Below are 16,319 nucleotides of genomic sequence, written 5' to 3'. Positions count from 1 at the left end.
TTTGCTATGTCATTATACTTAATGAGACTTGAGCATACACGGATTTTGTTATACACGGGGGATCTTGGAACCAAACCCCAGCGTATAACAAGGATCCACTGTACTTGGTGGCAATCAGTGTGAGTAGAAAGAAGGGATATGCAGACTAGTAGTGAAACTTAGGACTGAAACAGAATGGCAGTAAGTGCCAACTTGGGGGTGGCATGGGGGCATGGGGTTTAGATGATGCATGCCCTGACGCCCCCCTAACCAGCATCATAGTGTCCACCTGACCAGACGGTGGGCAGTGTTGTAGTGCTCAGGTGGTACAGCATTCAGACGCCACACCCTACAGGAGCGCTGAACAACCTCTGCCACAGCAGAAAGGGCGGCTTTTTTCTGCCCCCAAAAGGAATGGCATTTTGCCACTTCTTTTTGGACCAGAAAAATGCTGGATTAGGACCGTAGCGTGTGGTTGCCGTGGCCCCAATCCATCAATCAAATGGGCAGTGTCAAGCTGTCCCTTTCGGCCATCTGTACTGGCTCTTAATTGAACATATTATTACACAACATATTTGGGACAGTTGTGCTCGAACTGGTTGTTGCAGACCTATTGCACTACAAATGCATTGCATTACTAATCTTAGCAATGAATCAGATTGTTCAGCTCTGTAGTCCATTGCATCTGGAAAGTGGAATCCTGTCAAAGAGCTTTATCACACTAGTGAGATCCCACAAGAAAATGGGAGTTAAACGAGAGTTAAGTTAAATTTGAATTTAAATAGAATTTGCATTTAAACAGAATTCAGAAAGTTTATCATACTAACTGCTGCTAAAACAAAATAACACCAAGTTAATCCGTAGTTAAAGCGGAGGAAACTAGTAGCTTTTTAAATTCGGTTTGTTCCAAATTAAAAAAGCTGCTGGTTTCCTCCACTCTAACTGTGGATTAACTTCACATTATTTCATGTTCATAGAATCATAGAATCGTAGAATTGGAAGAGACTACAAGGGCCATCCAGTCCAACCCCCTGCCATGCAGGAAATCCAAATCAAAGCATGTTAACGGTGATGTCGTGTAATAAACTTTTTGCATTTCCGGGTTATCTTTGCGTTATATTGCCTTTAACACCCATAACTTAAAAACTGCAAAAAGAGCTTTTTTAAGGAAGGAGTGACAAAATGATTCACTATGGGACAACACAGAACTCAATGATACCATTCTCTGTAAAATCTCAGTTTATTTTACAAATGCCTAACAATTTAATTTAAAAAATAATTAGCAGTAAAATAACAAATTAAAGTTTACATTTCATAATATTATGATATGTGATTATTTCATTATTTTCCCCTTTTGCAACAACCAATATCTTTCCTGACAACATCTGTCTGTCTATCCATCCTCCTGTCTTTTCTCTTTCTACTGGCTGGTAAAGACCTTTTTATTTAAGCAAGCCTTTGGCTCTTAGCTTGCTGTGGCTGGAGCTTTTTGTAATGAGATGTGTTATCCTTTTTACTATGTTTGCATGTGTTTTAAACTGTTTTATTTTAGTATTTTAACAAAACTGCTAATTTTTTTTTTAAAAGAAGTTTTGTATCAAATAAGGTTTAGCTGCATTTGGCTTTCATTTGTTTTGCATCAAATAAGTTTTAAAGAAGTTTTGTATCAAATAGGTTTTAGCTGCATTTGGCTTCCATTTGTTATAAGTTACTTTGGGTCCCATAAGTAGAAGGGAGAAAGGAAGGAAATAAACTACATGAATGAATTAATGAAATAAACATTAAGGGATCAATGTTTAAACCTAACATTCCCACTCTGGTTTATTAACAGTAGTCACAGCAAGTTCAGTGAATTTTATTTGCATGTAACAGCGAACACCAATTTGGAGGTAATCTGTGAACTCAGTGAAGTGTATTTCTCAGAAATACACAGAACAATCATTTTTCTTACAGGTCTTTAACTTCTTTTTTCTAATAATGATACATCTAGTAAAAGCTACTGTTAGGGTCATAGAACAGATGGAGCTTTAGGCTGATTTGCAGTAGCAGATCTTACACTCTTCTTCTGTTTTACATACTTTCATTTAAAAATGCTAATCCCATGATTGTAAAACTGTAAAGCCAATGTTTGTCTTTGACAGTAAGGATCAGTATATACAAACCAGTGCCAGGAAGAGAAGCAATTATACTTAATGAACCATATAGCATGTTAAAAGTAAATGTTATATAGACAAGACCTGAAGTATAGCTTGTTGTAGATTTGTGGTTTGCTGGTGATGCTGGTGTAATTTTTTAAATTAATATTTTTTAAATTTTACAATACAATTTATTACACTTTCTTCATACAAATATATGCCTTAACACTTACTCATTTTATAATAAATATCACCTCAGTGCACCCCTCCCCCAGGGCCATTCCCATCCATATACTCCAACCAAAATTTTAATTCATCTTGTGAACTTAATTTTCCATCTTCTTTTCGTAATACTTTTTCAATAATTTTTTTCCATATTTCATCAAAATTATTTATTTTCCATAATCCTTTCTTCATTTTCAATTTACATGTTAATTTATCATTAATTGCTATTTGCCAAACTTCTCTATACCAATCCTCCAGTTCCACATTTATTTTTGATTTCTAACCTTGCTATAATTAATCTTGCTGCTGTAAGCAAGTTTGTTACAAGATTTTTCTTCTTTTTTCCATTCTACATCATTATACAGAGATAACAATACTATATTTGGTTTTCTATCTGTTCTTATATCCATAATATTTTCTATTTCCAATATTACTGTTTCCCATTTTTTTACATATTTATATTACCACCACATATGTATATATGATCCCACTTCATTACATCCTCTCCAACAATATTTTGAATTATTCTTATCTATATTATGTAATCTCACTGGTGTTAAGTACCATTTCCAGATCAGTTTATAATAATTTTCCTTAATTCGTAAGGATAAAAATTTCAAATGTCTTTGTTCCCAAATTTTATTCCATTCATTTCCACAAAATTTACATCATAATTCTTCTTCCCATATCTCTTTCCTTTATTCTCCATTAATATTTTATACATTTTGCTAGTTATTCTATTTTTTAATGGAAATGATGTGAGCTGAATATTGATTAATATCATCCCTTTGAGGATTACCATTATTTATATGCTTTGGCATACAGATGGCTTACCTCTGAATAGTCATCTAGAACAATACATTAAGTGGTCTGCAGTGTCATTGGCCTTTAAAACTTCCTGAATGGAAATGTGTATCTCTCTGTTACTGTTTTATTTAAAATATGTAAGCATGTATGAGAGCATTTTTTAAAAAACAGAATAGTGTGTTTGAGTTATAACAAGACTGATTGCATGGCACCAGTACATGTATAACTGGGAAAACATAAAATTTCGGGGGGGGGGGGAATGAATTAAAGCAGCAGATTTTTAAATTTTATTTTCTTTTATATTAGAAAGGTTAAGAACTATTCCTCCATGGAGTGGTCAGAAAGTTATTATGAAACCCGAGGTTTAATTTCCCTCTTTCTTTTTCTTTTTCCTTCTCCTTCCCAGCACACTATTCCAGGAAGTTAAACTTTTGAAGTCCTGAAATTTAAGACATGCAACAACAAACTGATCCACCCCAACTTACAATGCAGGGGATTCAGGCAGTGGAGAAAAAAAATCCTGTTGTCAAGGCATCCTTCTTGACATCTACCAAAGAGAGCAAGGAGTGTAGTAGCAGACTTAGTCTAAAAAGACAACACTGCCATGAGCCACCATTGGAAGGAGCTGTCTGCATCTCTCAGTGCTCTACTGAGCATGTCCCAGAAGAGCCCTGTGCTAGCAGCACATTATGCAAAAAGGCAGTTCCAGCAGCTGAGAGAGAAGCAGAGCCAGCCTTTGCTCTACTTGCATCACCGCTGCTTGAAAACAAACCTGGATTACCAGAGAGGTCTGTGTTGCCAGGCCAGCTGAATGAAATCGAACAGCATGGCTTGATTCCTGATGCTGCACAACTGCAAGGCAATATGGGGAATCAGGATGGGAAGCTGAAGAGGAATGCAGGTGATGCACATGATGGAGGTGAGGATGCTTCTGGGCCCAGGGATGTGGATGGCACAAAGAAGGGAGCAGGGAGCAGAAAGGGACTGGGGAAGCATGGCAAAGGGAGTGAATCTGGTAAAAAGAAGGGCAAGTCGGAGTCCCGAGCCTCTGTGTTTTCCAATCTGCGAATCAGAAAGAATCTCTCCAAAGCGAAAGATGGAAACAGCAGCTCGAGAGAGGATGTTTTAGAAAGCCAGGCCTCGCAAACAGGGGAGCTAGACAGTGCTCATTCGATCCTCACCAAAACTCCTGATATTAGCATTTCTGCAGATGAGGGGGGTCTCTCAGACACTGATGTGGAGCATTTTGAAAATACAAATGAAACTCGCCCAGCTGCTCCTGAGCCGCAGGATGGACAAAGGACCAGCTCTGGCTCCGATACGGATATATACAGTTTCCATTCAGCCACAGAACAAGAGGATTTGCTTTCTGATATCCAGCAGGCTATTAGACTGCAACTGCAGCAGCAGCAGCAGGAGGCAATTAACATTGGAACTGAGCAGCATGGCACCAAAACAATGGACCTACACATGGCTAATTCTCAAGCAGCCCCCTTAGATTTTGAAAGGTTTCTTTCAGTAAGCAGTGACAAAGACAGCAGTCCAGAAACCGAACAGCCTGTCTCAGCTAAATCGGAAATTACAGACTATAACCCTGTGTGTGATAACAAAAATGAAGTGAAAGGAGTGACAAATGGAATGGGGCATTCCTGCAGCAGTGTATTTGATGAACAAGAGGAACACAGGCAATTGCCAGAGGAGCAGGAACAACCTGCTGGTGAGCAAAAAGCTGCATCTCCCTCACATCCTGCAGTGACAGAATATGGGACCCTGCTAGGCTGTTCTGTGTTTAATTTCCCATCTCCATTTGGAGAATCAGAAACTGAAGTAATGGCTGTTGAATCTGCAGGTTCAGAAAGAGAGGAGGATGATATTACTGACACAGGCCACAGTCAGGTTATTGAAGCCAAAGAAAGGAAAAGGAGTATGTCAGCTAGCAGAGAGGCCTTGGATGATGGCCTTTCTGTTACAATAAAAAATGGAACTCTGTCCTCAAATGATGTCTCAAGCAGCCCTATTCATAGTTCCAAAGGTTTTAAGCCCTATCCTCTCATCAACCCGTGCTACATCAAAACCACCACTAGGCAGTTGAGTTCTCCAAACCACTCACCTTGTCTGTCCCCATCCCAAAGTCCACTTTTCAAAAGGAGACGCGAGTCTTCGCAGAGGAAAGAAAGTGTGCCAACCAAGAAACAGAGGTCATCCAGTTTGGCTGGTCCATTTAGCCGATCAGCAGACTGGACAGATGAAATTTTGGATCATAGAGGTGACATAACTCAAAAGTCAGGTTCTGCAGATTTCTTGGAGTACAGACGGAGCAGAGATGGCTTCCAGGGAGAAAGAGTGCCTTTGAATCACTTGAGAAAGTCCTCAGGGACGCCAGCTTCCACTGACACCTTCCCCAATGTTTTTAGAGGTGAGTGTCATCTGTAAATGAACATTACCTGTTAACTCATGTCTGAAGAGTAAGCATCCAAGATAGAGCTAGTAATACATCATTTCTATTTTAGTAGCAATTAAATTAGGAATCTAAACTCTGCAGGTAATTATGCATGTGAGATTTGTGATTTAAGTGGAAATGAATATGTTCATACACATTTAGTATTTGTTTAGAACTCTTCTCAGTGAGGCATATTCAACACTGTTCATTAGACAACTAATATGGTGTGCTGTAACAAACACTGTGTTGTGTAGATAATGTTCAAAGTGGTTTCCATTCTCAGTAGGGATCTACTCACCTTTACAGTATAATTGCTATTGTATGAACAGGGAGGTCTTGATGAAAAATAATGGCTAGGCCATCCAATTAGTGAATCTAGGCCTGCCAAACCGAAGTGCAACATTTTGTCAACTGAACTGTCCTAGGCCTCAGTTGATCTCTTATAATGCATATAGCTTTTATTTATACACCTCTGTTTCCCAATTTTTCATGTCTTACTCATTTTCTTTACCACAACATTGAAAAGTGAGATGGTTTCCATTTTTGAAAAAAGCTTGAAATAACCATGGTTGGGGAGATAAATATTTTCAGAAGGCCAGCTGCTGAAACCATGACTGGATTCCAGGCCCCTTCTCTCTGATATCTCCTGCAGCCTTACCTGATGGCAGTGTAATGACACTGATGTCACTAGCCTTGCTTTTGTTTTGTTCAGTTGTTTAAACCCATTTTAAGGAGTTACTGGTGAGGTACCAGACTAGGGAACTGCAGGAGATGCTTTTTACTTTGCTCCAATTACCTTTCAGTTCTGCTCAGTGTAATGACCCCTTGTGATGCTACCACAGAGCACAGAGGGTATCTAGCAGATGCACTTGAGAGAGAGAAAGCAGCCTGATACTTCACTCGGCATCAAACCCACCTTTAAAAAAACATACACTGATGAATGAATGGGTGCATAGATAGTTTACTATTACCACATTAGTTCTTCTGACATTATCCAGCAAAGCATCAAGCTGAAGGATAAGGCAGTTGCTCTTTACTGTCCCCAAAATTATTCTGCCACAGAATATCCCCCCCCCCTTTTTTTTCCCAGGCTTTTTTGAAGCCTCAAAACTCCATTATGGGACCCACAGGTTTTCAGGAGAAAGGATAGGGGCTGCAATGGCTACCTGGCCTTTCTCTACTTTGCTATCAGTGGAGATTATTATTATTATTATTATTATTATTATTATTATTATTATTTTAAATAAATAGTAATAGTGTCAGTTGTGGTGGCCCTCGTGAGCAATACCAGATGTTCAATTGTATTACATGACACTGAGATTTTTGGTTTGGGATGAATGAGCCTAGATTTCTCAGTTGAATGCCATCTGGTAGGTAAGCATTGGCAACATATGACCCATAATTCCATGCAAGTTAAAACATGTTTTAGAGCAGGGGGTGGGCAACTGTCTTGCCTTCCAGATATTCTTAGACTGCAGCTCCTATCAACTCTAGTTTGAATAGCCAATGGTGACATCTAAAAACATCTAGAAGGCCACAAATATGGTTTTATGATTCTAATTGCCCAAAAAGAGGCACTGTGTGCAAAAATAGAAGCGATTGGCCTAGCACAGTAGCCTTGTGTCTTCCCTAACTCCACCAAACACTTTTTATAATATTCTACTGTTTGCAACTTTCTCAAATGAGTTCTCTATTTGCCCTAGGCTGTTTGCTGTCCCCGTTGTATGAACAGCGTATGAAAAGCAATTTGCCTGTGATATGGTCCTTCTCTGTTTTGTGTGTGTCACTGGGTGTTTTTCCATTGGAGCAGATGTTCTGCTCTTCCTCATTTAGTCACACTGACTCTAAGGTGTCCTGAAGACATATTGGAGAATAATGCACTGCAGAATCCAGCCATCAAAGTTTCAGAGGGTACTGTCAAAGTTTAACTTATTTCATGTCAATAGGTTTTGCTGAAACTACTTACATTATAAAGATTATTAGTTTAGGGATGGAAAGAAGAGTTGCACATTTTCTTCTTGATGCAAAAGGGTACCTTTATACTTCAAGACACTTGACAATAATCCATTTCAAATATTGTTTCGCATTTACGGATTTTGGGGTGGTGTGGGAAAATAGTTTGCACAAAACCAGTGTTTTATAATGTAAAATTATGCAAAATGAATTATTTTGTGCAGAAAACGGTATTTTTTGCCCCAAATGCTGACCTTTGCACAAAAACATTGTTTTTATACAGTTTTTAAAGTAAAATATACCCCAAATGTGCAAAATCACTAAAAATACACACAGAACCTCATAATCTAATCCAGCAGAGAGAAAACAGAGGCAGGTATCCTGTTTAACACAAATGGACCATAAAACTTCACTGATGTACTTAGACAGAAGGAGGCAAGGCAGCAGGGGGACTTTTGATGGTGGTAAATGGTAGAGGCCAGAGGGGGATAGAACTGTGTCCTGTGGGTTTGCTAAGGCCTACAGAAGAGGGTATCAGATCCCTCCTTACATAAATGTATAAACAGTGCAATTGCCAGAGAATTCTGGCCAGAGAACAGATATATCCTTGTCTGAAGTCAGGTGCATTGTTTGTTTTTTTTTAGTTTTCATATGTAGATTAGTTTATCTATATAAAATAGTAGAAACCGCTATTTCTGGGGATAAGTACATTTGTGATTTAAATTAAATTCCTGTGTGTTGAGTTATTTTGAAAAGTAACTTGGATAGTTGTTGAAGATTACTCCCTATAAAACACTTTGCTTTATTCAATTTTGAAATCTTAGCTGAATCACTCATTTCAAAGTATTATTATCCTCTCATTACAATAGTGTGCATTAATAATTGTGAGTTATTTGTTCAACCTTTTCACTCCCAGGGATACAGGACAGTACTCATCAACACGCTGCATACAAGCAATTCCTTTCAGTTCCTGCTTGTCACATCAAGGAAAGAGAGATCTCTAAAAGTATTGATGTGTAGGGAAATGTAGTGGAATCCTGATGAAGATAAATAATAATAAATAATAAAAATTTTATTTATATCCCGCCCGTCCCAAGATCAGGGCGGCTTACAACAAGGTTAAAAACAATGGTGCCATAACAATATAAAAATACAACAACAGGCTGACCATACAATCAATAAAAACTATCTACAAAACCAACAGAATTAAAAACCCCTTAGCCCAACCTCTTGGCCACGGAAGAGGAGGGAGGCCCACAGGATTTTTAGTCGGGGAATGCCTGTTGGAACAGGAAGGTTTTTAAGTCCTTCCTGAATTGGGCCAGGGTGGTAGTCGAGCAGAGCTCGGTGGGCAGCGTATTCCAAAGGGCTGGGGCAGCTGTGGAGAATGTCCTCCATGTGGTGGAGGATAACCTAGCCCCAGGCACCTTCAGTAATTGCTGCCCAGACGTTCTGAGGGTGCGAGGCGGAATGTACGGGGAGAGGCGGTCCTTTAGGTATCCTGGGCCCAAGCCATTTAGGGCTTTATAGGTAATCACCAACACCTTATATTGAGCTCGGAAGCGAATGGGCAGCCAATGGAGATCTTTCAAAACCGGTGTTATATGGCTGGTCCTGGAAGCACCAGTGACCAGCCGGGCTGCCATATTCTGCACCATTTGCAGCTTCTGAGTTTGGTATAAGGGTTGCCCCATGTAGAGTACATTGCAGAAGTCCAATCTCGAAGTTACCAGAGCATGTACAACAGTTTCTAGGTCCCTCTGGGCCAGGTATGGGCGCAGCTGGCGAATAAGCCGAAGCTGATGACAGGTGCTCTTGACCGTCGCATTCACCTGAGCAGTCAGGTGAAGCGACGAGTCAAGAAGCACCCCCAGACTGCGCACGGAGTCCTTCACAGGGAGCGTGACCCCGTTCAGGACAGGTGGAACCACCGCCATTCCTGGACCAGGAGAACCTATCACTAGTACCTCCGTTTTCTCTGGATTCAACTTGAGTCGGTTTTCCCTCATCCAGCCCATTACTGACTCTAGACAGGCCACGAGAGGAGAGACGCCATCCCCAGTCACTGCATCAGTCGGAGACATAGAGAAAATAATTTGGGTGTCATCAGTGTACTGATAACCCCGCGCCCCATCACTTTCTTCATTAGAGAGAGTAATGCCTGCTTCCCCATTGGGGGCTGATCAGCTGGCCAGTGAGAGATAAGTGAGTGGGCCATGCAGACAGTCCAAAAGCTACCTGCAGGCCCTGGGGCGTGTACTACCTTTCTGTTCTCTATCTGAGGTTTTGCTGTTTTCATTGTATTTGTAATGCTAGGGTTATTTAAACTGTGTTTTGTATACTGCTCTGGCATGTCTGAGGAAGGGTAGTATAAGAAGGTTTTAAAATACATTAATTATTTAGAATTAGCAAATGAATGACTGACTGCACTTACTTTTGATGAAAATTGATAATTTGGGCTGCAACCTGGAATTTACTGAAATCAACAACATTGATTTTTATAGTGTGAAATGGTTGGACAGGACTTGGACTGGGAAGCTTTGGTTTCACATCTTCACTCACACTTAAAGATCAGGTGGAGAAGTTCATGTATTTAGCAGAATATATGATGGTTAAACATAGTAAAGGGGTGGGTCTGTGCATACTGGCCCCACACAATACCTGCATTCCTGGGCTTGGTATGCTGAACAGCAATGTCTGAAGGGGTGCATGGCTTGAATTTACTTGAATGTGGATGGAACACTCCATGTGCAGAGACCTGATACCAGGTACAGCATTCTATTTGCGTTCAGGTATGCACTATAGAAAGGTGCCAATTCAAATCAACTTACTCAACATAGAGAGGTTGGGGAGAAAGAAGGACACAGTGGATGGGCCCAATATGCATGGCCATCCCCTGATACCCACTTGCTTTGAGTCCCAGTTTTGTGGGAAAGGAGAATATGAATAAAGATAGTAATAATCAGTATGCAGAGAGAGCCTGTAGCGTCTTAGAGACTAACTGAACAAAAGATGTTGGCATCATGAGCTTTCATAGACCAAAGATCCTCAGATGCATTTGGTGATAGTAATAATGATAGCTCTCATCCATTCAAGCAAATGCATGTTTCTCCACCCAGTGTGCCTTGTAAGTAGAGAAAAAGGTGCAAGGAGATGATTCTAGATACATTGCATAGAAATATGAGAAATATGGTTTCTACCCTTCATGATGCTGAGCACTACTTGTGAGTAAATACTACTGATTAAGTAGTTGCTATTGTATAATAGTATGGAATAATTCAAAGACATAGAATAGTATGTAAAAAGATCTTGTAGCACTTTTGGGACTAACTAAAGAAAGAAGTTGGCAGCATGAACTTTCATAGACTAAAGTCTACTTCCGAATGCATGTGAGGAAGTAAACTTTAGTCTCTGAAAGCTCATGTTGCCAACTTCTTTCTTTAGTTAGTCTCAAAGATGCTACAAGATCTCTCTACGTTGTATTGGATAATGAGACTCCCTATTGCAGTAAGATTCCTTTACTGCAAAACAATCACATTAAAATCACAGATGCTGCTCTGGAATTCATGGTGATCTTCCAAAAATAAATGTGTACTCTTACCGTTTATTCAGGTTGCTCATGAATCTGAGTAATATGGCTTTAGTCATGGTAATAGTTCTCTGTAATAATCATGCAATTTGTACTTTGTTACATTTTGAATTGCGGATTCACTATTTTGAGGGTTAGAAGGAAAGCATTTTTTAAAAAAAGGGGGTACATAATTTTATGCCAACAATTTCTATACAGTATTGTGCCATCAGAGAGATGTTAGTGTTCTGCAAGAAATGAATGTCTCTAGGCACAGAAGAGGCTGCCTAGTGACTCTCTGCATGACTCATTTGCACTGGCCTTGTTTCCTTTCAATCAGCACCTTCTGAGAATGGGCAGTTCTACTTTTCTTCTTTTTCTGTGGCATTAGCTGCAGTTGAACGATTCAGTTGCTCCTGATGAAGAGAGACAGAAGAATGTCTTAGTAGCTCCTTACAAGGGTTAAGTTCCCCACTAGTTTTAAAGCAAAGAGGGGGATGGGGAATGTCTCAGCTATCAGAAGAGTCTGAAAACCATTTCTTTTGTTGTGTCTTCCCTCCCTACAAACACACATGCCATCTGTACAAAGTGAACTGGATTAAAATGACTAGCAACCTTGCCCAAATTTAATTCTGTCTGGAAGTGTGTGTTGAAGCAGGGGCAGGAATATCTCCTCTATATAAGATTGCCATTCTCACATAAAAGGCTTTGATATTCCCAATTATTGCTTTAGCCATTATGTTCTGGATTTTTAGAAAGCTTTCTAAATCTTCACTAGCTTTTGTTATGATAAAACCTTATAACTCTAATGCTTAGCTTCCAGGATCAGACAGGATCTGGTACCTTTAGGATGTTTTGCCTCTTCCCTTCCATTAACTACAGTATGCTGTTTTACTACTTTTTTTCTCTAATCATATGTTTACTGTAATTATGAAAGACACATGTTTTCTCTTGCAGCAAAAGCTCCACCCTCCCTTGCAATAAATACTTATTTTTTGCATGCATAGATTTTTGAAATTAGTGGTCGAGTTATACTGATCACTTTATGTACAATCGATCATATGTTATTGTTGGATCAATAACAATTGTTGAAACCAACTGCTGTTTCCTTGTTCATTTCAAAAAAATGAGCAGTAGAATGCAAAAGAAATACCTCTGCATTTAGTCACTGTTTAGCCATATCAGTTCTTAAAGCTGAAGAATATTTCTTTGTTATATTAGAAAAATACAGCTACAAATGTTATATTATTTATTCTTTGGTACACTTAGCAGAGGAGTGCAGGTATTGTCATTAATTTCTTTCTAGAGCAAACGTTTGCCATGCAGGATAGATTTTTAAAAAAAGAGAGTTGATGCTGAGAATATATAATTGGAGAGTATTATGAGTCAAGGAGCATAAATTAAACCAGACATAAATTATGTTAGAGACTATGTGGCATAATGATTTGAGTGTTGAGGACTATGACTCTAGAGACCAAGATTCAATTCCCAGTTCATCCATGAAACCCACTGGGGAAGACCTTGGGCAAGTCACATGCTCTCAGCCTCAAAGGAAGGCAATGGCAAACCTCCTCTGGACAAATCCTGACAAGAAAACTTTGTGATAGGTTAACCTTAGTGTCGCCATAAGTTGGAAACATCTTGAAGGCACACAACAGCAACAATAAGTTATACTTAATTTTTTGTGGGGGTTTTGGGCCATGTGGTCATGTTCTGGAAGAGTTTATTCATGATGTTTCACCAGCATCTGTGGCTAGCATATGAAAAACCGCACAAAAAACTATGGATTCTGGTCATGAAAGCCTTCAACGTCACATTAAATAATACTCTTTGTTTTTTTTAACTCATTACTTTCTACTTCAACTGCTAGCCTCTTTGCTCAATCTCTGGGTTTTTTCCCCCCCAAATCACCTTCTCAACAATTTTAGTTCCAGGGACTGAACCTGGTACTGACCTGAGCAGGGCAGTTAATGACAGGGTATCTGGAAGATATGGTTGCCATAAGTTAAAATCAACTTGGTAGCAAAAAATGACAACTACTTAGTTACTGTTCTTCACCATTGCTGTAACAAGAACAAAATGTTGAGGTCCATAGTGTGTGAGCTTTAAATTTGCTTAGACCAAGAATAAATAATTTGATTGCCCATGGATCATGTACATGGATTTCTAATGATGTGGTACAAGTCAGAAGCCCTATATGATGAGTAGATACATTGGGTCAGCTTACAACATAAGGAGTTGGATATTTTTAGCATGGAGAACAGAAGACTGAGAGGTGTCATAGTAACAATCTTTAAATATCTGAAGGGGTATCATGTAGAAGATGAAGTGAGTTTATTTTCTGCTGCTCTTGATACTAGAACACATACCAATGGATTCAAATTACAAGAAAGGAGATTCTATGTAAGCATCAGGATGTATGTCTTTACTGGTAGACTTGTTGAATAGTGGAATAGACTGCCTTGGGACGGGGGTGGACACTCCTTTTGGAGATCTTTAATAGACACAGGGTGGGCATCTTTCAGGAGTGTTGTAGCTGTGTATTCCTGCATGGTAAGGGGTTGGATTAGATGGCTCTTGTGACCCCTTTCAACTCTTAAGATTCTATGATAAATCACCTCCATGAATATGAATTTAAAGCAGCTCATAGCTTTAAGTTGCATAAATCAAATCTATTTCTGAGGGAATGGTTGTGGCCAAAGTAAATCAGAATTACTGTATATAAAATTACAACTAGATTTGACTTTCCTGTTGTCAGCTTGAAAATTATCCCATAATTTGTGTGTCTTTCTTTACCACAGTTAGCAATGGGAACTTTGCACCTTTTGAACATCGTCACACATGCTAAATATACTTTTATAAGAAATTTTAAATAAAAATAAATCCTGCTTGAGGAAAGGGTTGCAGTCCAAGCACAAAGCCTCCCATTTATTTGTCTACAGATTGTGATTTTTCCAATTTATGCTTTCCATAACTGTTCCCTTGCATGCACAGTGAAGATATATGCATGTTGTTATGCATTCTGAAATATTTCTGTTCACTTTATCTATTCTGAAACATCTTTATCAATGGTCTTGGTTAGAGCAGGCAGTAACAACTGGCTGGCCTAGTTTACAGTGCTATATCATTGGGCTTTTTGCCATGTCATTTTTTGAGTAGTCCACGTGTTCTTTTTCTGTTTAAGGATTTTCTGACATATGACGTAAATGGTAATGAGCAGCTGCAACTGTGAAGTTTTCATACATAATCCATTCCTGCAAACTTTGTATAGAACATTCAAATGAGATATAAGGATTGTGGATTTGATAAGCGCCAAGGTATTATACAAAGCTTTGGGCTATTTTAAGAAAGAAATTTACAATGCAACTAAGTTGAGTGTATCTCTTCTGCTTTGGGATATGATGCATACATAGGCTTTTATAGACCTGTCAGTTCAGTTAAATTCATGGGAAAGTGTTTATCTGTGAAATGTGAGAGAGGCCTTGCTTATTTATGACAAAACGGTATTCCACAATGGAAACATCTAAGTGTTAAATGGAAAGTCAAATGTAATGGGATGATTCTGTCAGATGTGTAAAAATACATAAAACTTGAGAATCTTCCAAAATATTTTCTCATCTCATGTAAATCACAGTGTTGTGTTGAAGTGTGTAGAGGGGGGATATTGATGGTATGGCATTACAGACAGGTATCTTCTCATGCATCCTAGGCGCAGTACAGATGGCGTGACAGTGCTGTGCTGGGGACAAAAGTAGGGCTGGGGAGCGTGCAGACACGGCACGCTCCCTAGCCCTACTACATATGGAGGGCACCATTTTGACATTTGACTTGTCATCGTCGTGCTGCTGGATGGTGCTTAAGGTGCCCTATTTGCGGCACAAGAAGCTCCTTCTGGGAGGGCTTTGTTCCCACAGCAACTAGATTGCCATGGGAACAAGGCCAGGGAGAAAGGGGCCGAGTGGCCCCTTTCTCATCTGGCTGCGCTTGTCAGGGTGTCCTGGGGCATGAAGCCCCAAGGACACCCCTTTCCAGGCCATGGGAAGTGGTATATATATAAAAATAGAATAGGAAAGCATACAGATGGTTGTTGATGTGTGCTTTCAAGTCATTTCCAATTTATGGTGACCCTAAGGCAAATATATCATGATGTTTTCTTGACAAGATTTGTTCAGAAGGCGTTTGCCTTTACCTTCTTCTGGGGCTTCAAGAATGTAACTTGCCCAAAGTAACTGGGTTTCTGTGGCCAAGTGGTGATTTGAACCCTGTTCCCCAGAGATGGCATCCCACACTCAGAAGGCTACACCATGCTGGCTTTCTAAACAGCCTTCCACATTTGGGATTTGACTTTTGCGGATTTGATTGATATGTTCTTGCTAGGAATCTCTAGGTCCTCCAGCACAGCTCTGCCAGAAGTTGACAATAGACTCGTGATGGAGGACCAAGAGATACCTAGGAAAAATACAAGGTATAATCTCCAGTGTCATAGTCCTGAATCTAGCAGTATCTCCCAAGATATTATGACACTGGAAGACCATTCATTGTGTGTACATGCATTATAAAGATTTTCTAGCATTTCTAATATCCCTTAATCAGAAACTAACCATGTACTGTAACTGGTTATCAGGAGTCAGGACCTGCATCCTGAGTAGCAGCCTAGATTCCAACAATGGAAGAGCTGAAACTATCCATCATACAGAGTGGGTGGAAATTAATCTATGCCCTAGCATCATGTTCTTGGCCTGGGCTAGAGCTATTTGGATCAGGGGTTCTTGAGACAGACTCACAAACAGAGAGTTCTGGAATACATATATGGAGCCTTCCTTCCCAGAAATAAATGACAGGAACTACATCCTTTTGTAATCTCATATAATCAGCCTGGAGGGATTTTTATTTATTTATTTATTGGTTTGTTGATTTTTGTCCTGGGAAGAGGATGAATTTTAGTTTCCTAGTCCAAGATCTGTTCCTTTAAGGACTTCCACTCCTTGAAGTAATGGCTGTGTGTGTGTGTGTGTATGTGTGCTGGGGGATGTAGTTGCTCACTTGGAACTTTCCACAGTGCTGCAGCTAGTAGCTCTCATGTCCCTCCAGCCTCTTATCAAAGTCAGAACAGAATGCTGATAGACAGGTTAACTTGCTGTTGCTCAGAATGTCCTGACAAATCATATTTAATACCATCTGATGATCTCCCAGTTACAGAAATCTTGAGTTT

General features: G+C 39.5%; 1 protein-coding gene across 1 annotated transcript in view; it reads left to right on the top strand.

Moving 5' to 3' along the window:
- Nucleotides 1-3,805: 3,805 nt before the first annotated feature.
- The window catches only part of FMN2 (formin 2), a 241,492-nt gene continuing 228,978 nt past the window's right edge, over nucleotides 3,806-16,319 (top strand). The window contains 1 exon segment of the mRNA XM_042445525.1: nucleotides 3,806-5,562. Coding sequence (XP_042301459.1) covers nucleotides 4,011-5,562 — 1,552 coding nt within the window. The 5' untranslated portion in view covers nucleotides 3,806-4,010.

This window comes from Sceloporus undulatus, chromosome 1 (assembly GCF_019175285.1).
Source record: "Sceloporus undulatus isolate JIND9_A2432 ecotype Alabama chromosome 1, SceUnd_v1.1, whole genome shotgun sequence".
Lineage (NCBI taxonomy): Eukaryota > Metazoa > Chordata > Lepidosauria > Squamata > Phrynosomatidae > Sceloporus > Sceloporus undulatus.
The sequence above is the reverse complement of the archived record's forward strand: the minus strand, read 5'-3'. Positions and strand labels throughout refer to the sequence as shown.